The 26,994-nt window shown below is 42.2% G+C and overlaps 1 protein-coding gene across 2 annotated transcripts in view; it reads right to left on the bottom strand.

Moving 5' to 3' along the window:
- Positions 1-26,716, bottom strand: part of MBTPS1 (membrane bound transcription factor peptidase, site 1) — a 54,972-nt gene extending 28,256 nt beyond the window's left edge. The window contains exons 1-8 of one of the 2 annotated variants that reach the window (XM_019743717.3): positions 26,554-26,716; positions 11,755-12,240; positions 10,748-11,005; positions 7,645-7,848; positions 5,763-5,873; positions 5,195-5,304; positions 3,777-3,893; positions 3,233-3,300 (exon numbers count right to left, since the gene is read on the bottom strand). In XM_019743717.3, the coding sequence (XP_019599276.1) occupies positions 3,233-3,300; positions 3,777-3,893; positions 5,195-5,304; positions 5,763-5,873; positions 7,645-7,848; positions 10,748-11,005; positions 11,755-11,923 (1,037 nt within the window). In that variant the 5' untranslated portion in view covers positions 11,924-12,240; positions 26,554-26,716. Of the gene's footprint in view, positions 1-3,232; positions 3,301-3,776; positions 3,894-5,194; positions 5,305-5,762; positions 5,874-7,644; positions 7,849-10,747; positions 11,006-11,754; positions 12,241-26,366; positions 26,483-26,553 lie in introns of those variants that run through there. The other variant, XM_074314510.2, reaches the window with a different exon arrangement.
- Between the last annotated feature and the right edge of the window lie 278 nt (positions 26,717-26,994).

Genomic DNA, 26,994 nt, shown 5'->3' with positions numbered 1-26,994 from the left:
TGTAAGGGGAAATAACGTGTAATTCTCTTCAATACTTCAAGAATACTAGATCTGCAAGGAAATTATAGTGAAATAAATAATGACAAACACATTTAAATTATAAAGTCAAGACATAAATCAAGATGCAGCTGAACTATTAGAAAGTGTAAAACAACCAGTTATGAAACTGCATTTGTGAGCTTTATCTAGTACGGCTCTGCTACCAAAAAAATAAACTCTTTGACAATTCAATAACCCAAACTGATTCCAAGTGGCTTAAGGGATATTAGTAGCAAAATTATAGAGTATCTGCTTTTAACCAACTATTTTAAACCACAGTGAGTCAACCTTGGCACTGCCTTCTTAGTTCAATGGCCACCAACATGCTACCAGGTGGCTGTTCAGAGGTACAACAGTGCTATTTTACAGGCTGATGCTAAAAATGTAAATTTCTATGAAATCAAGGAGCAGAGATTAGTATAGAAATCACTGATAAAACTTCCCACTATAGCTGACACACAAAAAAAGCCACCTTCCCACCCCCTTCTACCTGTCAATCCCTGTAATACTTAGTGTGCTTTAAACCTTTACAACGTAAGGGAAAGCATCAAGAAATCTTTGTTGGTGCTCAAAAGGGGGAAGCTGCAGCTGCAAACTCCCTGCACCATGAAGTCTAAGTATCAAGGGTGTGGGACCCCAAGACAGCTCACAGCAAGGGGTACCTCGGGATGAGAGCATTAGCTGCAGAGTAGCTGGCAGTACAATACCTGCGATCAGCGAAGCAGCTCTTTAGGCACATTACGGCTACGTGACCAGCCCTACCCAACGCCCAGCAGTAAGCGATGCCTCGGTGCTTACATGCCATTCTCAGCACTACAAAGCAGGTGGCAGATGCCAGATCTCTGTGCAGCTCTATGAGCAGATGAGTCTGACACCAGGCCCTCCTCTCCAGAGCTAATACACTGAAAATGGACAACTCTTTAATTAGGAGCCACTGAATGTGACTGCCAAGAGATTTCAGAAAAGTGACTAGTGTGTGGCAAAGTGGTCGGAACGGCATGTGGCAGAGCTGGCAGTCGAGCGGTATGAACAGAAGAAACGCCAGCTAGGAGGGTCAGCAGCAGGAACATAGGTGACTGAGACTGGCACCAACGTGCTTTCCTCAGGGAGACCCAGGAGGAGACTGATCTGGGGAAGACGTGCACGCAGGGTGGAAAATAAAGCTGAGCCAACAGCTTCAGGCTACAGTTAGGGAACTAGGCTTTGGCTCACAACAGGCCCACCACCTGTTTTTGTAAATAAAGTTTTACTGGAACACAGCCCATTCGTTCACACATTCCAAGGCTGCCTTCACTCGCCTAGAGCAGTTGAGTAGCTGTAACACCACATGGCCTGCAAAGCCTAAGCATTTACTATCTGATCCTTTACAGAAAAAGTTTGCAGACTCCAGGCTAGAATACTGATGACCCTGAAAACTAAGAAGAAAAATTTCTATTTCATTAGGTGATAATCATCCACGGCAGATTCTGGGGTAACAAAACTGCCAGAACACGTGTTTTAACAGGAGGAACACAGGAAAAGAACAGCCCCACTTATAGAGGCTTGGTATTTCTGGTGCTTTCCCTTTGTTCTCTAATTTCACCCTCAAAACCACTCATCAGAGTGGGTCTCAGGCCTGCCTGTGACAGGGAAGGAGTCTGAGGCTCAAAGAATGAAGGCCCCCCAGCCTGCAGTGGGCAAGTCAGGGTCACCCAGCTCCACACCGGTGCTCTTTCCACAAGCCCACGTTGCCCATGAAGGGAAGAGCTGGGGAGGGAAAAGACTGAAGGCAGAACGACCAAGTGATGACCTGGTGACCCTGATCTGATGAGGGCTGGCCTTGAGTAGGGACACCAGAAACAGGACAAGTGCGAAAAGGAGAAACAGTTGGAAGGGAAAACAAGAACACTTGATAAAATTACTTAACAATTGGTGTTTTTCATGGTAGAGCTACAGTAGTTAGAATGTTTATGTCACCTATGAGTCACAACATATGTTACTGATGACAGAAAAATCCAGAACCTTGGACCCCTTACAAGGAGACAGCATCAGTGACTAAACAACTATTAGCCTGGAACCATGACTGCCAATATGCATGGTCTTTGAACCATAAAAACATTCATTTCATACATTCAGCCTAACCCTATGCCCTATACCCTTTGCATAAGCTCAGCCAGTCCTCAAGGCGGCTTGCTCTCCCCAGCAGGATCTCCTACGGATGTCACTGCGAGACGCAATGAGGGAGTGTTTCTGAAGGCACACGCACACGTCCTTGCCATGTACACGGTAGACACACACGCATGCGGGAGGGAACACATACATTCATCTCTCCCTCTGCTACTGGGTTATGGCGCACTGAGGGCAGACTCGGTATTTTTTCTTTTTCCTTTGTGGTGACCTCAAATCCTCTGTCACAGCACCGAACTGCCCATATCCTGGGTTCCCAATAAAGGAGGATGACAAACATCTTACTGCGAAAGCATTTCAGCATGAGAGATTATTTACATACGTTACCTACAGAGTAAAAATCAGAGCTGTAGGCAGAAAGAAAACTGGGATCTCTCTAACCAAAGTGTATTGTGTGTGATTCAGTGACTAATGTTTCGCATCTCACGCTGCTTCAGTTCACCATGACAGCACAGCACAAAGGAACGTTTCCATGACACCATTCTCTCTGCCTCCCCCACCTGATCCCTCTCGTCAATCCCCAAAGCACCATCTGTATCTGTTATGTAGCTTTCTCCCATTTCGTTCCCTGGTATCTGTACTGCATCTTTCCTAACGAGGCAGTTCCCTCTTCTTATCTACCTTTCACCCCTGTGCTTCATATAGAGTACGTCTCAATAAATATTGCAGAATCTATTTATTTCTAATCGATTGACCTTCCTCACTGATTGTGGGGGGGAAAAAGGAGAATAAAACATGAGGCCTTCAAATTACTATTTATAGCAAAGTAAAAAAATAATAAAATAAAAATTAAACAGAAACAAAATTGGCCTTGAGTTGATAGCTGCTGAAGCAAGTGGTGGGGACCTGTGGTTTATTATACAGTCTATTTTTTGGTATGTTGAAAATTTCCACATACAGGATGTCAAATATATATAAACAGGTATAGGTAAAATACAGAAACAGACAGACAACAGATAGTTTTTTCAGTTATTTCAGGGGAAAAAGAAAAACACCTCTGAGTTCATCCCTATACGGGGATACTTACCCATAAAGAGGCCCATCGTTGCCAATGGCAGAAACCATGATTACGTTGTTAGCCGTTAACTCCCACACCTACAAAATCAGCAAGCATTTATTGATGACAGTACACCACTTTTGAACAATCAACATATAATTGTTAAAAAATAACCACGACTTTGAAAAACAGTCCTAAAAAAAGAAGGGTTCGCCCTGAAAATAGAACACTAGACCCTTCCAGGCATGAATGTGTTTGTAACAAGTATGCTTAGATAACAAAAGCCCGGGTGTAGGATTATACAGTGCACAGAGCAGACACCGCCTTTCCAGGCATGTTCAAAACACAGGTTATGTGTTTAGATAAGAAGGAATCAACAAAGTGCCGTGGGCTACTTCCGATGCAAGCCACTAAAGCTCATGTCATCACCCATCTGTCCTCACAGCGGGGTCACCTCAGGGGTGACAAACCACCAGCACACTAGAGATGAAGCCCTCGAAAGTCGGGGCATGGAAAAGAGCAGGGGCCATCACCAAAGGAGGCAAGCGTCCTTCTGTGCGGTGACAGGACCGACCTTGTCGACAAAGGGATGGTCCATGAAGTCGGGGCCGCCGATGCTGAGGTTGAGCACGTCGATCTTCTTCAAGATGGCGTAGTTGAAGGCGTCCAAGAACCAGGATGTGTAGGACACCTGGGTAATGACAACACAGGCCTTCAGGGCTTTTAGGGAATGTTTCTAAGTGCCACAACGGAGTTTTTCATTTTACGAGTAAAGTATAGAATTTTAGCTGCATGAAGTATTAACTTAAATCTCAGAAGTAAACCCCAAGAACAAAGAAGGCTCTGAAATGTGAACTACTCCACCCAGAAACTCTAAGTCCCTCAAGGGAGCTGGGATCGAACGAGCGCGCGTGTACTGAGGGCGCTTATCTCCCCAGGTCTAAGGTACAGCTCCGTACCTTAAAGTAAACCCTCTGAGGCAAAATCCCAAACTTCTAACTGCCACTCTTATAAAAGGGTTTATCCCAAGACTCTTCTATTAAGTTGAGAGTTAATAAATAGTTTAATATATTTGTCTAATCATCTTTATTCCTAAATAGACTGAAGGATACGTAGCACCAATAAATGTTATCTCATAGAAGTATTTCTCTGATGTTCAATTACTCCTAGTTTTCTGACAGAAGTTACATTATTTGTGTATCACCATTTAGGGGTTTCTATAAAATACAAAATTAAACTTATAGTGGAAAACAAAAGTAAGACTAAATATTTATATTTGCTTGTGTATGCTAAAGAAATTCTAGGAGAGCGTATAAGAAAGTAAACTCTCCCACGGGAGACAGAGGGGAAGTAAGGTAAGCACCTGCGAGACGGGGACAGGGTTGGGACAATTAATTATCCCTGTGTTGCCTTTTACATGAATACATAAAACTACACAAAAATTAAACTTTAAAAATAAAGACTAGGACCCTCCCCCTTTTCTATGAATAAGTTTCCAAATGAAGAGTAAGGGAGCACGCTTGTATGTCCACGTTACCCAACACGATCCTAGGTGCTGGGCTACAGAGGTGACCCTCGAGGTGGTCCTAGTACAGTAGGGGTAACACACACACAAACATGGAATTATTCTCTCATGTAGAAAGCACAAGAAATGTGCCTGAGACGTGTGACACAGGAGCCCGAGGCAGGCCCAAAGCAGAGGGAGAAATGGCGGTAAGGAATCCCTGCATGCAGCTGCTTCTGAAGGGCAGGGTCTTCAGAGTTCAAGTGAGGTCGATGAAAGGGGTGGTGGGAGAAGGGCAAAGCCACACAGAAGGGACGGTGAAGAGATGGTGGAGAGACAGCACGACACACGTGGGACGCCAGCAGCAGCTCTCAGCTCAATGGCGTGTGCTGCATTTAAACCAGTAGGCATTTTCTAGAATTTTCCCTTTTTACATTTCAATATCAATTCTTTATTTACTTAAGTTTCAGGGCCCTCAAAACACCTACCTGGTTGTTGGTGAAGACCCTGAAAATATGAAGTTCGGCATCCGGAGCAAATCCTTGGCATTCCCTCATGCTGGCTATCACACCCGCCACGAAGGTGCCATGGCCCAGCCCTGTTGCCCATAAGGGAAGAAGTCATAAAACCGCTGAGACATGTGCCAACATGCAACATTTCAACCCACCAATTCAAACAGGCTCCTTCTCCAAGTCCTCGCTACCGAACGTGGCCTCTGCACTTCCTCCACTCAGAGCCTACGCCGCACCTGCCCCCCTCCTGGGCCTACCACCCCTGCTCTCTCCCAAACAGGGAGCTGCTCCTGAACCAGGCATCCCTCTCGCCTCAAACACTATGTCCTCACATCCTCTAAGACGTTCAGCAAAGTCTCTGCCAAAAGACACAATGACAACTTGGGTTCATCTGAATAACGATGGCACACGAACTGTTTAATCATTAACACAGAGAAACAAAATACTCCTAACTGATAAAATGGAGGACGGGAGTCACGCACGAAGCCCGGTATGAAACCAGAAAATGCCTCACTCCCGGTCTCACCATAACACTGCCACCTACCGTCATCCAGCGTTCGCTCGTTGGTCCAGTTGGTTCTCTCCTTCACATTTTTGAAGTGGGGATGCTTCTCACTCAGCCCAGTGTCAAAAACAGCAACCCGCACATTAGCACCTTATTCCAAAAAGAAAACAAGTACAGTCAAGTTTGGAGAAATGATCTTTTTGGATTTTTGTCTATAAAACACATCCCTCCTTGGAACCCATAGAGAACGACATGTCATCGAGGGCCAAAGCCTGCCCAGAGTGCACAAATTAAGTCAGAAGCCCCAGGGAGCCTGGCTGAGCCGAGACTAAGAAAAAGGGACAGCTGGGGAACGCTATCAGTTGCTGCTAAGTAAGACTTGAGGACAAACAGAAAATCTCTCTGGATACCCTTCAACTATCACCAATGCTCAGAAATGAACCACCTCTCCCCACACCTCCATGATGACAGATTTCCCCTTCTGGTAATTTCCTACAGGCCTCCATCCCCTCATCTCCTTAGAGAGGCGCTACAGGCAAAGGGCACCCACAAAGCACACACCTCTAGGAGACGGGGGAACATCCCTATTCCTGACAAGGACAGCGCCTTACTGCTGCTAAATCGTGACAACACTCTCCAGAGAGGACTTGTCAAACACATGCAGGGATAATCACATTTTAAGGAAAACTATTATATTAGGCACTTTTCTACAATGAGTCTATTTCAGATACTGGCCAAAAGGCACCCGCATCAATGCAAAACAACTGATGCTGTCAGATCAAGAAATTCTAGAAAACAATGAAGAAAAAAATCCAAGATACTTCTGTTATTTAACAGCTACCAGTTGTAATGAAGGTAGTGTCTTCCGGTAACGAGAGTTGTGTTTACGTATCTATACATTAAATAATCAATTACACTGAGATAACCATCAAAATGTACTGCTGACTTTTAAAAATGCACATATAAAACTGGAAACTGTTTGGGGGGGAATAAAAAATGCTTTTCTGATGATTAGAGAATTTCTGTTTTGTGAAGGACTTTTCACTCTAAAAAGGGTAAAACCAAGAGGAGACAATCATTTTAATAAAATGTCCATAAATGTCTAACTAGTATGTTGCTTTGTACACCTGAAACTAATTAATAAAAAAAAAAGTCAGTCCACCAGTGTTAAAAGTTTAAGTATCTCAGGCTTTCTGAAAGGCAGGAGGCTGAGGAAATCAAAGGAGAGCTGGGGGGTGGGGAGGGGTTCTAGGTCTAGACAAACTGTGGTGTGCTTGGGGACAGGGAAATGGGCTTACATTTAAAAAAATGTCAGGGTCTAAATCACATTAGTTAAAAAAGGAATTTTCTGCCATGATGAAGCAGTAAGAAAAAAAAATCTTATTGGTTGTTTTATTTCATAGGATATGGTAATTTTCTGTTCTGAAACAAAAGATCAACCAAGTGTGATAGTCAGTTACTTAGCCATTCTGCACACCGGGCATCACACAGGACTGAGAAACTCATTTTCATAAAACTGCCCAAGTCAAGGTAACCATCTTTGACAATTAAAATCTCTTTCCTGAGAAACTACAGAACTTTGCTGGACTGCCAGTCAGCTCTGGCTGTGGGCAGTGCTGTCTGTTCACATATGTGTATGTGTCAAGAGGAAAGAAATGCTTTACGATCTACCCCTTCTAACCTCAGACACAGTACAGAAAACTGAAATACCAAAAGTGGATAGGATTCAACAATTGAAAAAGTCACAGAAACAGATGCCTAGCACAACAGAGGTCAAAGACCGGGACAGCTGGCTGTGTCCAGCTCAGTAAAGAATAACGAGGACAGATGCCTGAGGTCGCCGGGTTTCAGCGCTTGGCATCCGAGAGGGCGACCTCCGGGACACCAGATCCTGTGCTGCTTCCGGATGCACAGCACACACCTGTGTATCCCATCTGCCAAAGCACGTCTGCCTGGAGGGTCTGGGCAACCTGGCGCGGGATGGCTCTCAGCAACCGTCGACTCGAGTGCCTTCCTGTCGCGTGCCAGAAACCAGAGCCCAGGGAGAGACTGGCTCTTCGCAGGGGACGGGACGACTGCCACTTCTGGCTCCATCGAGTGTCATTACAAGGCACTATGGGGTCAGCTAGAGCCAAAGAAGAGAAACATCAGACGAGAAAAAACACCGAAACGACATGATACCTGTCAGGGAAAACAGTCATTCTAATAGTGCAATGGTTACCTTTTCAAATCCTGTTTGAAGGAAAATAGGCTTCTCTCCCTTTGCTAAAAAGATTTTCTCAATGCACCTGTACTTATAGGATATTATTTAGCCTATATGATTCCCAAATAGTTTTTTACCTGAAATTTTCTAACCAATGTAAGGCAGAAAAAGAATGATAAAATAATCATTTTTAAAGAAATAATGTAAATTGTGATACTAAACCTGAAGGAATGCCTGATTTTTCATTACCAACTTGTTCTCACTGAACCAGAAAAAGGGGGGAGAGGGGAGAATTGAAGAGAATGGCTACTACCCATTCGTGAAGTTTTATGGCACTGGATTTCTAGGACAGCAAAAATACATGTTATCCCATTACACGTGTCTCCAATCAAACATCAATACCTTTTTTCAACTGTATATTGCTCGGTATTCTCAATATACTTCTCTATCAGAAAGTCATCTTTCAAACAGCAAAAGAACTACAAAGGAGTCAGGAGTATTTCTGAGAGTGATGGAACTATATCCTATCTTGATTTTGTTGCTGGGTAACTGACTGTACCCTTTTATCAAAACGTACTGTACACTAAAAAGCATGCATTTCACTATCTGTAAATACCTTACTTTTTTTCAAATGGAGGAGAAAGCAAGAGAAATACAACAAGCGCTGTCCCTTTACCTTTCAAAGACCATGCTATAATGAAGACAAAACTGCATTTCAAATCAGTTTTAAGAAGAGCAAATCCGTAACGATACAGAAGTTCTGTTTCTAAAGCAAATTATCATCATTTTAATTCCAGTCTTACCAGACTACACCCATGAAAGTACAGAGAACTGGAACAATATATAGTCATGTCAATTCCATTAAGTAATTATTTGCTCAGTCCACCTGAAATTATTCTACACTGAACTTCCTGTGTTGTTAAGTCAACAGCATGGATACTGGAGGTACTAACTGAAGAATAATGTATAGGACAAGGGAGGAATCTGTTCTGCTTTACCTTAAGTACGGAATTTAATTCTGGCTTCACTGTTTAAGAGCAATTTAGAAAAACTGAACAATATTCAAAGGAAAGCAACTAAAATGGTAAGGGGACTTGAAACCACGTCATAGGAATAAAATGGTGAAGGGATTTGAAAACATGTCATACAAGTAACTTGAATAAAGAGATTTTTATTATCCTGGTGAGAAGAAATTCTCAAGGGGGGATACCACGGATATCTTCAAAATAAATCTTTTAAGTACCACCTTGTGGAAAACAGGGTAGCTCCATCTTTGGCCTGTGGGACAGAGCCAGGGATGGGATCCAGAGTGAGACAGGTTTCAGCCCAAAATGAAGCAAAGCCTTCTAAACACAGAGCCACAGAAATAATTAAAATTTAACATCTACTTACAACACCCTAAATCTCGGCTAAGCTCTCTTCAGAGGCACGATTTCATTTTATCTTTACAAGAACCCTATGAGGTAGGTCATACTATCTTCACTCTTTGGATGAGACAAGTTGGGACTTCGAGAACAGTTGCTTATCATCCAAGGTCACAAGTAACAGGAGACTGGGCCCATCAGGCAGTAAACTATCTCCTTAGTCAAACATAGCATGAGACAGCCATGGTGGAGAGTGCATCAGGGAAGCCCCACCGTGAGGGTCTATGATTACCGTGCTAAAATCAGGCATCTCCATATTTCCTAAAATATTCTGGAGCTCTTTAAGATTAAAAATAATAATAATAAGGAATAATATATAATATTTGGTTAATAGTACAAGGCTTGATTTGTTTTTAATCTTCCTGGATTGCTTTGAGGTTACTGCTTTTTAAAGAGCAAAAGCACTACAAAATATCTGGACTAGTAGAAAGAGCTCTGAAGAAGTGAGACACCTGAGTTAGAGAGCTGGCGCCAGAACTGGCTGGTCATACCATGCAAACAACTTAGCCTTTTCCCCTGTGTGTTTTGTAAACCTCAGAGGCTCTCAGGCCTAGTATAAGACAAAGGAAGAAAAGCGAAAAAAATTTTTTTTCCCTTCCGATGAAAGAAATGATAGTAAATGATAAGGGAACCGGCAATTTGTTGCCCTAGTTTATGACAAGTAGGAAAAAAACAAAAAACCTTTCCTTTGGTAATCCATATGCTTCGGGAAATATTATGTAATAAGTATGCAATTCATTTTTGAGGATAGGCTTTATCTTGACAAGCCCAAGTTGTAAAGCAGGAGGAAAGAATAAGCCCTCGTGCTGAAAAGGCAATCGTCAAATTCTTTCCATCCGGACACCCGCTTGGCACAGCCCAGCCAAGGTGTGATCGTGCATGGTCGGGAGAAGCTCTGAGCAAACAAAATGAAACCCAAGGAAAAGACGTTTTGCAAGACGCCATAAAAAATGAAAACACACAGTGATAGAAGCAAAATTCAAGTAAAGAGGAGACTCAAAGACACGGTTTTTTATGTCAGTGTGAAGGGGCTGCAGGGCCTCAGAGTCTGAAGGCTGGGAGACCAACGTGGGCGAAAAATCACTCCCGACAGAAACAAAGCTCACGCTCATCCTCTATGTAAAATCTGATTGTTTTCCTACCAGAAGAGCATGATGCCTCTTTTTTGTTTTTAAGTTCCTGCCAAGAAAACATTCACTACTAATGAAATTAGATGAAAGGTCACAGGTATTCATTCACTGTACTATTTTTCAACTGTTCTGCCAGTTTGAAATTTTTCAAAATAAAGTGGGTGGAAGGGGTGGGGGGGTAGTTTGTCATGAGTAAATATGTACATTCTCGCTCTAAATCCAAGTGAAACACACAGACACAGATTAGCCTGAGGTCTCAGTACTCACACTCAGCATACTTGAGGGAACGAAAGACTTTCCGTTGGGGTGTTACCCGTTTGATGTTTGGGTGATCTTCAAGTGTTAGCAGCCCCGCTTTCTGTTTTTCTTTTATCTGAATCACTTCAAAATCACTAGGGTAGTCACTGGATGGATTATTTCGAGGAATAATTCTCCAATTGTCTATTTCACTGCTCTTCAGGGCACTTGAAATAAATGAATTCCTAGCTTTGGCTGTAAAGTATCCATTGAAAGCCACAATATATTCTGAAATCAATGACCACAAATAAAAATCAGAATTTACATACATATGTAACGTAAGATTATACCTAATCTAAAATTTCGCTGGCAAAAGAAAACTTACATATCTTAAAACCCACAAGAGCAGTAAACAAAGAGACTGGTTTATATGCTCTGGACAGCAGTTTCCAGAGCTTTAAGTTATAACGATTGGCATGAATCCCCTGATCACAGGACACATCACTCAAAATCAGATACTTGTGCTATTTTTTCAAAAGCAAATAGCACCAGAAGTTGGAACGTACAGCAAAGTGCATGCTAAGCTTTTCAAATAGGCAAAAGGAATCCACAGAAGTGAAGGCTTAATTTTATTTCACTGAAAACAATAACAAAATGTGGAGATTATATACGCATGTGCTAGTTATTCACATCTGGTCACTGGGACTTCAGAACGTAACAGCCAATTCCTCCAAGCCCCCCGCCCTCACTAGCTACAGTGGCATCTGTTCCATGGACTCAGATTTTAGGGAAACAATTCAGAATGTTGATTTCCTTGCTTCATATTAGCTAACTACACTAGGAACACAAATTTTAGCAGAGATAACACCAAGCGCAATACACTCACTCCATTTGAAATGTATTGTAAATAGGAGGGAAATATTTGCTGGCAAAAGATAATGTTTAAAATAAGTTTGAAACAAAAATATGGGGGTGGGGAGAGTCCCTAACATTTAAAATAATATCGTTACAAAAAAAAAAAAAAATAATATCGTTACCATATTCCACCACTGTTGAAGAGAATTCCACCTTCAAAGTCAGGTGGGAACAGCCAGGGCACGGGGCCTTTTCAAAAGATCTCTTTTCCAGTCTGTCACCCAGATGTTTCTTCCCACAGAGCAAAACCATTAGCAGGAGCAGCCAGATGTTGACAAGCTTCATGGTCATAAGTGAATATGGTCATAAAATTGCATAAATTCAAATCACACTTTTTTCTTCCTTGATTATAAGTTAATTTTTGTTTCAGCTAAAAGCCGAAACATTGCTGATCAGCCATTTTACAGTCCTGTCCAATGTAAATAAAAGTTAAATTTCATGGCCTTTTGTGGTTTGGCCTGAAAAGAGGCTTTCATTTCTTTCTTCGTTTCTTCTCCATCTTGGACATGAGGCTTCTGTCACTCCAGTCCAGACAACTGAGTCCTACACTCCATTTGCACCACAGAACCAAAGTTCAACAGGGATGAGCAATCACTCTGTGAGCCAATCTACAAAACAAAACAAGCACAGAGGCATGAGTAGCACACTGACTGGAACCAGGTAGGATTTAGTAGTTACCAGCACAATTTAGATAAGAGTCTCAAAAAGATACTCCAGTTATAAGACAAAAGGAATGCATAACACAACCATGAAAACACCTTATTATTTCACTTTTAGTTACTCCTCACCTCTTTCAGGGAAAACAATAAAGTTTGAAGGCAGCTTCAAAACTGAGAAAGGAAACAATGAATGAGAAAACTAAGAATAACAAATAACCAGGAATATGACGCACATTGGTCCTGAGAATCCTGGCAGCCAAACAGAAGGAAGAATCAGGATCTTTTGCTTATTTTCCTTTACTTTGTTTCTAATTCAGATTCTGTATTTTCCTATCATTTGTAACTCTTCATCTCCAGGGCATTTCCCCAATCAGCACTTTAAGTCTCCATAAATTTCACTAATTTTTCAGGCAAAAGCTTGGTATATACACCCTTACTCTCTAGTGTAAAATTAATACCTAAGAACAAACTAATTTCTATTCAAGTCTTGTACGTAACACCTTCTTTAAGAGATACTGTGCTTTAAAATTATTCAAACTACACCTTTTTATTTTGAAATATTTTCTGCCAATTCTATGAAAAGACCATAGAAGGGTTTTTACTATCATTAATGTTACATTACCTGATGCCTCAACTTAAAGGAATTTAACGTACTACATGTTATAAAACCAAATCATCTTTTTGCTGGAAATAGTATGAGAAGACAGTTCGTGAGGTAAGCTGTTGCCTAAGAAAAATGTTATTTGAGTGTTAAATTACACATGGACACAAACACATTTCAAAATATCTGAGTGGTAGGAAAAATGATCATTCTTCACAGTGAAAATTATAGTAGCAGTAAAAACAAAAAAACAAAACAAAACAAAACAAAAAAAACAATGTTGGCTGTAGTATTCCCAGAAAAATCAGTTGCATAGATCATACCAGAAACGTAAATAATCCAGCAAGGGGAAGATAGATGAATCAGACAAGTCATCCTTATATTACCACTTGTCTCTAAAATGAAAACGTTTAGGAAAAGAGTTAGCCCCCTTTCCAGAGGGGAATGCCAAGCTGTTAAACCCGTCTTCGAGCAGAAACTGGTGCTTTAGAGGAACAAGGAATTGGTGGTTTCTGGGGTTATTCATAGGCACTTCTATAAACAAGAAAACACTGATAAAGTAAGGGGTGAGTGTCTAAAGAATTCTGAAAAAGTTTAACAATTAGGACTTTCACTGCTGTAATAACAAATGATTCTGAAAAGCAGGCCTTTCTCTAGAACCAAAGACTAAGGTTGGTGAAACGGAGCTCATCCTATAGAAATGAAATTTTAAAAGTTATTTCTGCATCAACACAATGAACAACGAGAATGCTAACCACAAGAACAAAGAAATGAAAACCAAAGTCCAGAACAGAAAGACCAAAGGAGAGGAACAGGCGACACCAAAGCCACTCCACACACAACGTGCTGTGTAGTAATCCACCTGGGAGAGAGGCCCAGTTTCTTCTGTTTATACTTCCTACGTGCAGCAATGGAGTATCACAGAATGAACTTCACGAGGCATGTGCCTCACCTAATTCTAGTCTTTACTGGTCAAAGAAGACTGAAGCTCATCACTGATGGTAAGTGCTCATGTGACATTAAATGAGCTTCCAATTAAAAGATTTAAATAGGTCTCTCACTCAAAGCAACCTTTTAAAGAAATAAACAAATCTCTTAAAACTCTTTTGCCTCAAGCGAAAGAATCTATGTCATATTCGCACTACATATAACACAAATATTAGTGCGTGATCCTAGGGAGCAAATCTTAGACCGAAATGTGTCAGATCAACTTTTATTAAACCTGTTCCAAAAAAATTCACACAGGTAAAGACAGCGGACTTACAATGCAGCCTACGTAGAAGAAATGGCAGATGTTCTCTTACAACTGAGGCAGAAACTTAACTTTAAAAGAAAGAGAAACAGAAAGAAAAAGTTAGTGGGGGGAGGGTATTAAATTTAAAATGCCTAAAGTAATCCATTCTCTCTAAAATAGAAAAATAAAACTTTTTAGGCTTTTGGAAACCAGGACACTGCAGTATCATAAGACACACTATCTTAATTTACTCACTGAATCACGTGAATTTACAGAGTGCTAACCAAGTCTAAGACGCCACCAGGTACTGCAGAAGAAACACGTATTGTTAGTAAGTGAGGGACACAGGCCTCCACGTGTGACCCAGCAGAGGCCAACCATAACGGCAAGCAGCTAACCAAGGTGCAGGAAAACTGCCAGACAGTGCCAGGGTCACTGGATTGAGGGTGTAGAGGGGAGCCTTCTGTTGATGACGTGAATGGCCACTGGCTCTGGCGGAATCGGAGCTGGTAGGGCTGGAAGGAGGGACATAAGGAGAGGAAAAGGGCATTCTGAGCAGAGCTCCATCACAGAAGAGGAAAACACGCGCCGTGCACAGGCTCAGCAGACCAACTGCATGAGGAGGGAGGCAACGAGATGCCAGCCTGGAGAGGCTGAAGATGGGGGATGAGGAGCTCAAGCAGGTATGAAGTCTGAGCGGAACGGCCAGCAAACATCTGGAAATACAGACCCTCTCCATCCAATGGGAGTGAACTTCACAGAGATAAAACAGCCTTGTGGGACCGCTGAGCAATTTCGTTCACTCATCTGACTCATTTACCGAGCAACTCCGAAGAGCCAGGCATTGTTCCTGACGGTAGAAACAGAGCAGCAAACAAAATACAACAGAAATCTCCGACCTCACAGAGCTGACCTTCTAGTGTGGGGAGACAGGTCACACACACGACAAGTAAAACATACGGTACTCTTAGCCAGTGACAAGTACTATATTTTGAAGGAAAAAAGAAAGAAGGGGAACATGACATGTCAGGGGGAGGGCTGAATTTTTAGACAGAGTGCTGCAGAAGCCCGTGAGCCTCTGATGGAAGCCGGAAGCCTGCCAAGCCATCTGGAGAAAGAGTATAGCAGGCACTGGGGAGAAGCAAGTACAAAAGCCCCGAGGCAAGAACTATACCTGGCTTGTGTAAGGAAAGGCAAAGAGACCAGTGTGGCTGGAGCAGAGTGAAGGGCAATCAGAAAACTAGAGAGAGCTGAATGGGAGGCAGACGAGGAAATCCTTGTGGGTCAGAGACAGGTGTCCACTTTCCCTCTGAATGGGAAGGGAAAGCACAAGCAGAGCAGCGACACGGGCTGGCTGGCTCAGTAACTGGCTTGCTCTGGCTTCTGCGTGGAAGGGGGAACAGGCAGGAGCAGGGACCAACAGGAAAGCTCCTCTAAAGATGGTGGCTTTATAGGGCCACGGTGGGGCAGGAGAGGTGATGGGATGGGCACATTACAGATCTGAAGGCAGAATGGATAGAATCTGCAGATAACCAGATGTGTAATGTGTGCAAATGAGGAGCCAAGGACACACCAAGGCCTCTTGTGCAAACACCATCGGTGTTTGCCCCTAACTGAAACTGAGATGGAAAGGCTGCAAGAAAGCTGGTTTGGGCAATACTAGCAGGAGCTGAGTTCTCAACATGTGAAATATAGGAGCATTAGAGTTGGGAGTGCATGGCTCAGGGCAGAAGGAAACAGGATGATAAAAAATTTTTAAAAATAACCACCCCAAACAAGCGAAAACGACTTTCCATAATGAAAGGTGGTCACTTGAAAGAGACCACTGGCGTAGTAATTAAAGGTCACTGATCCACTTCACAAAAGGGCCATACCAGTGAAGGCCAACCTGCTCTAGTCTCCAACCCCCCAGGGACTGGAAGGAAGACACACTCAAGTAGAAAACCGCACGAGGTTGGGAATGACAGAGATGAGGTTTTGTGAGGAACTGGCTGCACTACTTATGCATTTTAAAGATGAACTGAAATCTGGGTTCTAAGAAGACACTCTTTTCAAGACCTATAGAGCATAAAAACTAGGACAACAGATACTGAGGTTTCTATGATTTCCCAATCCAAGAAGAGGGCTTCAAAATATAAATATGCTTTATGGAAAACAAAACCGCCACCTCGGGACTAGAGGCACGGGCTCTGGCGTCGCAACACTGGCCACTTACTATTGACCTCTGTGCCTCTGGCCTGTTCGTTTTAAAGAGGCCAGTCCCCACCGGCTCCTCTACGGGGCCTCTGAAGGCACAGACTGCACTTTCCCACGTCTAAAACATCTATTCACCTGTGTTGACGACAGAGCCTTCCGGGCTCACTATGTAATGCAAACCTGGTGAGCATTCGCCCCAAGACAGGCTCACCATCTAGTGGGAAGCAGGTAAATAGCAACAAGCATAAGATAAGCACAGAGCATGTAAACCCAGACACATACATATACACACATGAAAAGAAAAACACCTTTTTAAAAAGAGTTCTAATTTTCCTTTTCTTCTTCCCTTATCTGAAGAATTCAGCTGAGGACAAGGTAGGCGCATGGGGGAGCCACAGTGGCCCCGTGTGGGGTGATGGAGTCTGTGAGGGTGAGGAAGGTGTGTGTATGTGGGGGTGTCACAGCCTGAATGGGGTGAAGGCAGTGACACCCCTCAGTGACAAAGGGAAATCAATTTGATCAAATAAATACGTTACAGATAATGGGAGGCAGCTTTTTCATCATCAGAATGAAGTCACAGATATACAAAGGGAAAAATCTTGAACCATGCAGGACCAGACTAAAATTGAAAAGTACTGGTGTGAAGTTTTCACTGTATACACAGACAGATGTAGAAATAAATATATGTAATTGTCTGTATGAATGTGTATACACATACATACATTTCCTAGCTCTGTCTACTGAAAAGTAACATCCCAAAAGGAGGGTGTCCACCTACTGCCCAGAACAGGTTTTTTGTTTGTTTGTTACATTGGCTTTTTATTTTTAATTTCACACTTTTCATTTTCTAATTAATGCATATTATACAAAGAACTAAAGTTACCATTGTTTCATATGACCCAATAAGAGCCAGGACTTAGACAAACTCGTCCAGAAACAATCCCCATCAAAAGGAGACACTCAGAGTAAAGCCTGAGTGGTTCTTCCCAGTTAAATTCCTTTATTCTGAAAGATCCCTTTCAGATTTTACCAGTGCTCCATGCCCACTTATTAAAAGGGGCTTAGGAATAAGAGGCATTACCCCCACTTCACAGTTCAGGGAACTGAGGCTCTGAGATGTCAGCAAGTTTCCCAAGACCACAAAGAGAGTTTATGGCAGGACTGATGGCCACCCGAGGCTGCCAGCTCCAAGGTTAGTGCTCTTTCATCATCATCCTGTACCAGGGCTTCTGGGAAATGGTGGCGGTTGGCTCCTTCCTCACAATGGCCTCAAGAAGCACCCAGCGGACACCTGTGTTTGCAGCAGGTGCTGGGGACCGAGAGAGAAACCAGACCCAGCCCCTCTCAAGGACCTCCTCCTGGTCTGATTGCAGAGGGGGCGGGTCCTTAAACAGACTCTTAGAATCTTGTGTGATACGTGATGGCAGAGTTGTACACGCACACACCGAACAGGCAACCAACACTTCAAGGTGTGCGACATACAATTTTAGATTCCTTCCAAACTCTAGTATTCCATCCGGAATAGGAGGAGGGGTTGGAGCGTCGGGGCTGAGTTCAAACCTTAGACAAAGGACACTGATGTTTATATTTGATGTGAAGTAGTACGGCTAAGATTATAGGCTCTGAGATCAGAAAGCATTAGTTCTTTTCTCGTGGAAGGCAAGTTACGATCTCCATTTTTCATGTGAGAAACTGAGGCTCACAAAGTCCAGTCCAAGATTAGCAGGCCAGCAGGTGGCAGAGCAAGACTGGAGCACAGGTCTCCAACGTCAAGGCAGGTCTCCCACTCACCTTGCTTTGCTTGGGTGGCTCTCCAGACCACCCCTCTCCTGACCCCTGGCTCGGTCTGCAAGGCCAGACCTGGCCCACCACCTCGGTTTTATTTTGAGGCTAGAAACCTGAGTGCCTGGGAAAAGCTGTCAGAAACATGTCCCTTCACCTGGAAAGAGGAAATCTCGCTGAGGGAAAGACCTACCTTGTGAAGCTTGTAATGCTGACTCTATTAGACTCCACTACGTGGAGCCAATACTCTGAAACTCTGGGTGGACGGAGGCATTAGACTGTCCTTTTCCTTCCCTGCAGGAATTATCTCTGGCAGTTTACTCACTTCTTCTGTAGAGCTCTTGGCAGCCCTGCATTCTTTTTTTTTTTTTTTTCACTTATGTTGACATTCAGTATTATTTTATATTAGTTTCAGGTGTACAGCATAGTGGTTAGACATTTGTATAATTTATGCAGTGATCCCCCCGCCCCCCCCCCCCGCCGATTAGTCTAGTACTCACTTGTCACTATACACAGTTGCAACGTTATTGATCACATTTTCTATGCTGTACTTTACATCCCGGTGACTATTCGGTAACTACCGATTTGTATTTCTTAATCCCATCACTTTTTTCAACCAGCTCCCCAAGCCCTCTCTCCTCTGGCAACCATCAGTTTGTTCTCTGTATCTGTGAGTCTGTTTCTGTTTTGTTTGTTAGTTTATTTTGTTCTTTACATTCCACATATAAGTGAGGTCATGTGTTATTTGGCTTTCTCTATTTGACTTATTTCTTAACATAATACCTTCCAGGTCTATCCATATTGTTGCAAATGTTAAGGTTTCATTCTTTTTTACAGCTGAGTAATATTCCCTTGTATAAATGTACAATTTCTTTATCCAATTGTCTACTGATGGGCACGTACGTTGCTTCCGTAGCTTGGCTATTGTAACCAGTGCTGCAATGAACATAGGGGTGCATATAGCTTTTCGAATAAATGTTTGGATTTTTTTGGATAAATAACCAGAAGTGGAACTACTGGGTCATAAGGTAGTCCTATTTTTAATTCTTTAAGGAATCTCCAAACCGTTTTCCATAGTGGCTGCACCAATTTGCAATCCCACCAACAGTGCACAAGGGTTCCCTTTTTCCCACATCCTTGCCAACACTTGTTGTTTGTTGATTTATTGATGACAGCCATCCTGACAGGTGTGAGGTGGTATCTCATAGTGGTTTTAATTTGCATTTCTCTGATGATTAGTGACATTGAGCATCTTTTCATGTCTATTGGCCATGTGTATATCCACTTTGGAGAAATGTCTACTCAGATCTTCTGCCCATTTTTTAATTGAATTTTTTTTTTGGTGTTAAGTTGTATGAGTTCTTTACAAATTTTGGATATTAACCCCTTATCAGATACATCATCGCTGAATATCTTCACCCATTCAGTAGGCTATCTTTTTGTTTTGTTGATGATTCCCTTTGCTGTGCAAAAACTTTTTAGTTTGATATCATCCCATTTATTTTTTGTTTGTTTCCCCTGCCCGAGGAGATAGATCAGAAAAAAAATATCACTCAGGGCAATGTGTGAGAGTTTACTACCTATGTTTTCTTCTAGGATTTTTTGTGGTTTCGGGTCTTACATGTAAGTCTTTAATCCATTTTGAGTTCATTCTTGTACATGGTATAAGTAGGTGATCCAGTTTCATTTTGCTGCATGTATCTGTCCAGTTTTCCCAACACCATTTATTGAAATAGACTGTCTTTACCCCATTGTAAATTCTTGCCTCCTTTGTCATATATTAATTAACCATATAGGTGTGGGTTTATTTCTGGGCTCTCTATTCTGTTCCATTGATCTATGTGTCTGTTTTTATGCCAGCACCACATTATTTTGATTCCTATAGCCTTGTAGTATACAGTTTGATATCAGGTAGCATGGTACCTCCAATTTTGTTCTTCTTTCACAATTTTGTTCTTCTTTCTCAAGACTGGCTACTTGGGGTCTTTTATGGTCCCACATAAATTTTAAGATTATTTGTTCTAGTTCTTTGAAAAATGGTACTTTGATAAGGATTGCACTGAATCTATACATTGCTTTGGGCAGCATGGACATTTTAATGATGTTAATTCTTCCTATCCATGAGCACAGGATATGCTTCTATTTACGTATTTGTATCTTCTTCAATTTCTTTTTTCAGTGTCTTATAGTTTTCCAAGTACAGGTTTGTTACCTCCTTCGTTAAACTTATTCCTAGGTGTTTGGGGGTTTTTTGATGCAATTATAAATGGGATTGTTTTCTTCATTTCCCTTTCTGACAGCAGAACTGGTTTGCTAAATACCATTCTCTACTAAAAGAAGACAGGCTCCCTGGAGCAGCTAGTTGCAGGCTAGGCAGGGTAAGAACAGATGAGTATGGGACGTCTTCTTGTGCCAGAAAGTGAGGAAGTGCTCAAAGAATGATGGGGGTGTGTCAAAGGGGCACAGAGGCCAGCTTAGGACATTCTGGATATCAAAATAAATAATGAAAGTAACAGATCCGAACCCACTGAGTAAAACGGAAACACGAGTCCACAATGACATATATAAATAAACTGAAAGTTTTAAGAAGAATTAGATATTTACATAGTTTCAGAATGCCTCCCAACAAAATGCTGATTTACAAAGGGGAAAAAAGTAACTTTACGTGCGAAAATTCATTAAGTTAATCAGCAATGGGACACATGGAAACGGGGCCACAGAGCAGATGCACTGGAAGAGCCCGGCACCCACCGTGGGGTTCCTGCCAAAGATGCACAACCTGAATCGGGTCACGAGGAAACACCAGAACCCAAACCAAGGGAGTCTTCAAAATAACTGGCCTAGAATTTTCCTAAGTACAGAGGTAACAAAAGCCAAGGAATGATTGAGATACAGCTCCAGACTGAGATTCAAGAGACATGACCACTAACTGCAACTCAAGATTCGGAATCGGGTCCCTTTGCTGTAAGGACAATCCTGGAACAAACGGCAATACCTGAATGGGGCCTCCCTGTGATTAGATAACAGTGCTGTGTCAACACTAATTTCCTGATTTTGAAGGCTTTGCTATCATTATGTACTAAGGTCTCTGCTTGCAGGAAATACCCACTAAAGTATCTGGGGATAATGGGCAACTTAATTTCAAATGGTTCAGATTTAAAAAAAAAAGTTTTATACTGTTCTTGGAACATTTCTGGCAGGTTGAACTTGTTTCCAAAATATGCAATATATATATGCACTGAGAAGGGTGGGAGTACTAAATTTTAAAAAGTAATGAAAGGAACACACATATAAACCTCTTATATTAGACTCACTGGGTCATAACCGGACCATACACCACGTCAAAGAGATTTACACGCATCAACTATTACACAGAATGACATCCTAACATCCAGTCAGATGGGACAGCTCGTCAAAATGAAATTAAAAACATTTCACATTCTACAGAATTGAGAGAAATGAAAAGATTCATGGTGAAATAACTTTCTGTTAAAATTAACCCCAGTGTTTCCATAATTTATATTATAAAAACCAAGTAACATTTTGACAGACATAAATTGACACTCAGTATAAAATACAAATCATGTTTAAGAATTCAACCCAATAGGGAGCATTTTAGATCTTGCTTCCTGGCAATTGTCATCAGTTTGCCTCAAATAAAATCTTATGAAAAATCTTTGCAGGTTTGGACATTTCTTATGCCAAAAAAACAATAAATTACCCTGTTTCTCTTAATCTTAAAAAAAAAACCAACCCAATAAAATGAGTGATCTCATATGTTGCTAGTGAATGTAAAAAAAAAAATTCTTGTAACCTTTTAGAATGGCAATTTGCCAATATGTATTAAAAGCCTTAAAAATGGATGTAGTAAGTCCAGTATTAACAAAAACACTTACAGAGGTTGACACTATTCTAAGTAATTTGCATGTATTAACTCATTTAATTCGCACAACAACCTGTTACTACCCCCATATTCAGATGAGAAAACTGAGGCCCAGGTAGCTCAGAACCTTGCCTGGAGCCACATGGCTAGTTAGTGGAAACGCTGGTCTGAGAACTTGGGAGTCTAGCTCCACAGACCACACTTTTAAGAGGTAGGCTACCCTGCTTTTCTAAAACCTCTCCTAGAAATTCATTCCATGTAAGTGTGACTCTGAAAGCATACAATGACTTATGTCCAAGGATTATAACTGGGCTAGATTAGGGACCATCGAAAAGTACAACAGGGAACTAGCTAACTAATTATGGTTCAGCCATAATTATGGAATGCTATGCAGCAATTCTAAATTATGTTCCTTTGGAAAGTTGACTAATGGTCCCCAAAAGATGTCCCCAGCCCCAGAACCGATAAATGTTACTTCATATGACCAAGGGGAGTTTGCAGGTATAATGAAACTAAGGACCTCGAGATGGGGAGATTATCCTGGACCATCCACGTGGGTCCAATGATAAGGGTCTTCGTAAGAGGGAGGCAGGACCACCGAGCTGGTAGTAGTAGATACGATGATGGATGCACAAGACTGAAGTAATCAGAGAAAGAGGTCAGGAGCCAAGGAATGCAGGTGCCTCCGGAAACTGAAACAGGGAAGGAAACAGTATCTCCCCTGGAGCCTCCAGAAGGAATGAAGCTCTGCTGCCACCTTGACTTTAGCCCCACGAGACTGACTTTGGACTACTGACCTCCAGAATACTAAGATAATAAACTCGTACTGTTTTAAGACACAAAGTAGAAATGTGTTACAGTAGCAATAGGAAACTAAAATATTTCCCAAAGAATATGGGGAAATACTAATGAAATATTAAGTAAAACAGTTCATGTACAGTGTGATCCAAACTCTGAATTTAATTATGTATCTACTATATGCACAGGAAAAAAGGAACATGAAAAGATGTCTACCAAAGTGGTAACAGCGGTTCTACATTTCAGTGGTATAATTACTAGTAATTATTTTCTTAATTCTATTTGTTTACATTTTCTACAAAGAGTGTATCTTACGCTTTTATAATTAGACAAAACATATAAGGTAAACACCTATAAACCTTTTAAAATTTTCTGGTAAGAGAGTGATACAAAGATTCAAAATATGTTAAAGATTTAATTTTATTTGTACATATAGTAGAGCTTAAAAGGGATCTATTTCCTAGGAATTGTTTACAAAAATCTATCTGTGTCTACCATCTAAGGTAAGGCTAACTTTTGGCTAGTTCATTCTGAATGAACAGGCTTATCATCGGTAATATCACGTACTCATAGGGTCTAATTAGGACTATTATTGGAGCCACTAAGTGTTTATTGGATTTAATATCTATAAATTCTCTATATAGAGACCTGGTTATCTTTACATACAAAGGTACACTCTAAAAGATGGTATATCCATAATTATGGGTTTTCCATAATTAGGTATAATTATGCCTCTAATACAGATTTAATCAAAAAATAGACACCAAATACTGAAGAAAAACAGTTCAAATAATACATGCCAAGACTAACATTTGATTATTCTTGGAGCTGTATGTGAAAAGGGGAGATGAAGTAGAGGAAACATATTACTTGGGCCAGCAACTGGTCTGACATTTAACATTCTTTGCAACTCTGAGATTCCTCTACTTTGCATTATAAAAGAGTATCACTAAGAATATAATTCTAGGTATAACTAAAGTACATCTGAAATTATTTCTTTGCCAATAATTAAAGAACACAATTCAGGTGAGAGGAAATTACTTGTACTACCGATAGTTATCTAATTATGCAGATATACCTTGCTTTTTAATGAACCTTTACTGAAATAGCTCCGGAGAAAACTGAATTGTGTTTAGGCCATGCAAGGGTACCATTCAGCTTAATTAAAATTTGGCTGTAAAAATACCACTTTCATAACTAATTGCATACTTGGCTATATTATCATTGTTTAATAAGCTAACATTTAAGAGATGTCAAACCACACTATCTTAAAAAAAAGGTGTATTCTTATGCCTGAATTGAACCATTCTTTCTGGCACATTCTGTCCATTAGGTTTTATAAGGGGAAAAACACACAAATAATTCAGCCCAAAGAATCAATAGTGCCAAAGTTAAAAAAAGTCTTGGTCTGCAGTGTCTTCCATTGCCTGCCTAGCCTTTCACCCATGTTGCACCTGTCTAACTTATTTTCTTTATCCTTCAGTCCTCTGGTACCGGTTAGCCACAGAAGAGGCTCCTTCAAACTCAGCCCTTTTCCCATTTTACTTTAAACTCATTTCCTTAAGCAAAAAGACATTGTCCAGATTAATAAATCTAGCTAACAGATTTCTGCAACAGTCAAAACTCATGAGGAAAACAGAATGAAAAATCAACTTAAGTGTTTTTTAACCACCTCCTAACCTGTCTCAGGCAAAACACTGGAAAAGACCACAGTCCTCTACCCAAATGCCAAATACAAGGTCTAGCCTCCAGTTCTTCATAGTTCAAATCACCAAGGGTTGGAGTTGTCAAGTTTTTCCAATAAAATATAACCAATATCTCTACTCTCTCCTGGTACAAAGAGGCAGTTGTAAATCTCCCCCGGAAAACCCCACTTAAAACACCAATAGGAGCCTTTACCTAAGTCTTCAGCCTTCCTAGCTTTTGTTACTCTAATTATTTGTGGGACTTACTGTGGCTGCCACAAAAATAAAGAGGCATTGGGCAAGAACTATCTACCACCAGAATTACAGAAAATGGAATCAAAGAACATGTAAATTTGAAGGAAATGCTAAAAATCTCTTGACTATAAGAGATCCAGCTAGATCTCATGGGTACTTCAAAGGTTCTGCAAGCACTTAATTAGAATTTCTTTTTTCATAGGAACAACCAACTCTTGATTATAAGGGATGGTTGGGGAATGCAATAGAGAGAACTAATGGACAAATGTCCCACTCAGGCGACACCCCCCACTACCTCTAATAAAGGGCATTATACATGGGAACATAAAATTTCACTTGCAAAAAGTGTACAAAATGAATGAATAAACAAAATGTGTTACATCCATAAAATGGAATATTATTGGGCCAGAAAAAGGAATGAAGGGTTGATACATGCTACAACTTGGATGAACCTTGAAAACATGCTAATTTAATAAATTAAAGTAGCCAGACACAAAAGGCCACATATGACTCCACCTGAATATGTTAAATATTCGGAAAAGACAAATCTAGGGAGACAGAGAGAAGATTAGTGGTGGCTGGGGTCGGGGTTAGAAATAGGCAGTGACTACACAGATGGGCACCAGAGATCTTCCTGGGGTGGCAGAAATGTTCTAAAAGTGGACTGTGGTGATGATTGCACAACTCTGTAAATTTGCTTTAAAAACTCACTGAGCGCACTCACTATGTTGCACACCTGAAACCGATATAACACTGTATGTCAACTATAATTAGAAAATTTATTAAAATTATTTTAAATCACTTAAATACCTTAGTACACGTGAATAAGTACCTTAAAACAGGTGACTTCTATGATATGTGAATTTCACCTTAAAGCTCTTCAGTTTTAAAAAAGTATATATGTAAAACGGGTGCTGGGGACAACAAAGTTGGGAAGACTCTGTTCTCCAAGCCCCTCATTTTTAGACATATGCTAACTAAGACCCTGAGGTCAGAGAGCTACTTACTAGCACAGCCAGCCATAGGAAACTAAATTCTCCAGAAAGTTCAACTCAGATCTCACGCCACTCTCTCTCACTTGGAAGCGTCTTCAAATAAATGTAAGTATTTCATTAATTTGCCTAAACAAACTGGCCAACATTCTCAGGGGCGCTAACCCAAACAAGGGGTAACATCTTCCGAAAAATGACGGTCTACAACAGCCTTGAGAAGCACCCCATGACAGCGCAAGGCAAGCTCTGAAGACCCTACAGGTCTGCAAGGAATTCCGGCTCTGACAGTAAAGCAAAGAGTCTTCGGGGCCCAACTGGATGTCGAGCTTCTTACGCTGCAGTTTTGAAAATCAGCGGAGCAGTGTGTACAGACTGAGCGAGCTCAGAGAACCGAGTCGTTAAAAACCTGATACCAGCACGGCTGTGGGAGCAGAGCTAGCACTACGGGCATGTTCGGAGCTTGAGGGCCAGAGCCTGAATATTGTTTCATTCCGCTTATGTCACATAAAGAAAAGGAAACTGTACCAGCTACCACACCGTGTAAACAGCAGAAAGGGCCAGGCGGGGACGCCAGCCGTGAGTCTGGGACCGCTCGTTTCCTACCGCCGTGCACGTCGCGTTAGCCGGTGCGTCCGAAAGCCTCGCTTACCGCACGCCCCCTTCGCCGCCGGCACGGCGCCCTGGTCCGCGCCCTGCGGGTCCAGGGTCGCACGGAGGGCCCAGCCACCGCACGCTAGTCCTCCACCCTCGGGGCCTCGGGCCCGGCGACCACAGGTGAACGCGCGGGCGGTCGGGAGGCGGGGAGGCGGCTCCGGGGATCCGGCCGCCTGACGTACCTGCGGCTGCCTCAAGCTCGGGTCCGGTGGGCCCGGGATAACGGCGCCTCAGCGGCGAACACACCTCGGGTCTCCATTCGGGGCTGTTTACTCCCAACTCTCGCGATACCGCGCGATCGCGGCGGAGAGACCGACAGCTGCAAGAGCCAGCCCCGCCGGTCGTGCGTGCCTTGCGTGGGGCCTGCGTGCGCGCTCTGGACACCGAGGGCCGCAGGGCCTAGTCCTGGAGGGCGGGCGATGGTCTCGCGACATTTGCGGCCCGGGGGCGGGGGCGGGAGGCAGTGGAGAGTGGTCCTCCCGCTCGAGGGGAACGTACAGTAGGGGTGACTCGGAGTGGGGTGCGCTGGGCTTTGGGGCCAGGAGCTTGGAGAACGGGCACAGGCCCGAAAGCGGCCGCGCCGCGCAAGGTCCGATGGAGGACGACGCAGACTGAACGCCCCC

Source organism: Rhinolophus sinicus, chromosome 8 (genome assembly GCF_057876585.1).
Source record: "Rhinolophus sinicus isolate RSI-liver-muscle chromosome 8, RSI-T2T, whole genome shotgun sequence".
Lineage (NCBI taxonomy): Eukaryota > Metazoa > Chordata > Mammalia > Chiroptera > Rhinolophidae > Rhinolophus > Rhinolophus sinicus.
Note: the sequence above shows the minus strand (reverse complement) of the source record. Positions and strands in the feature narration are given on the sequence as shown.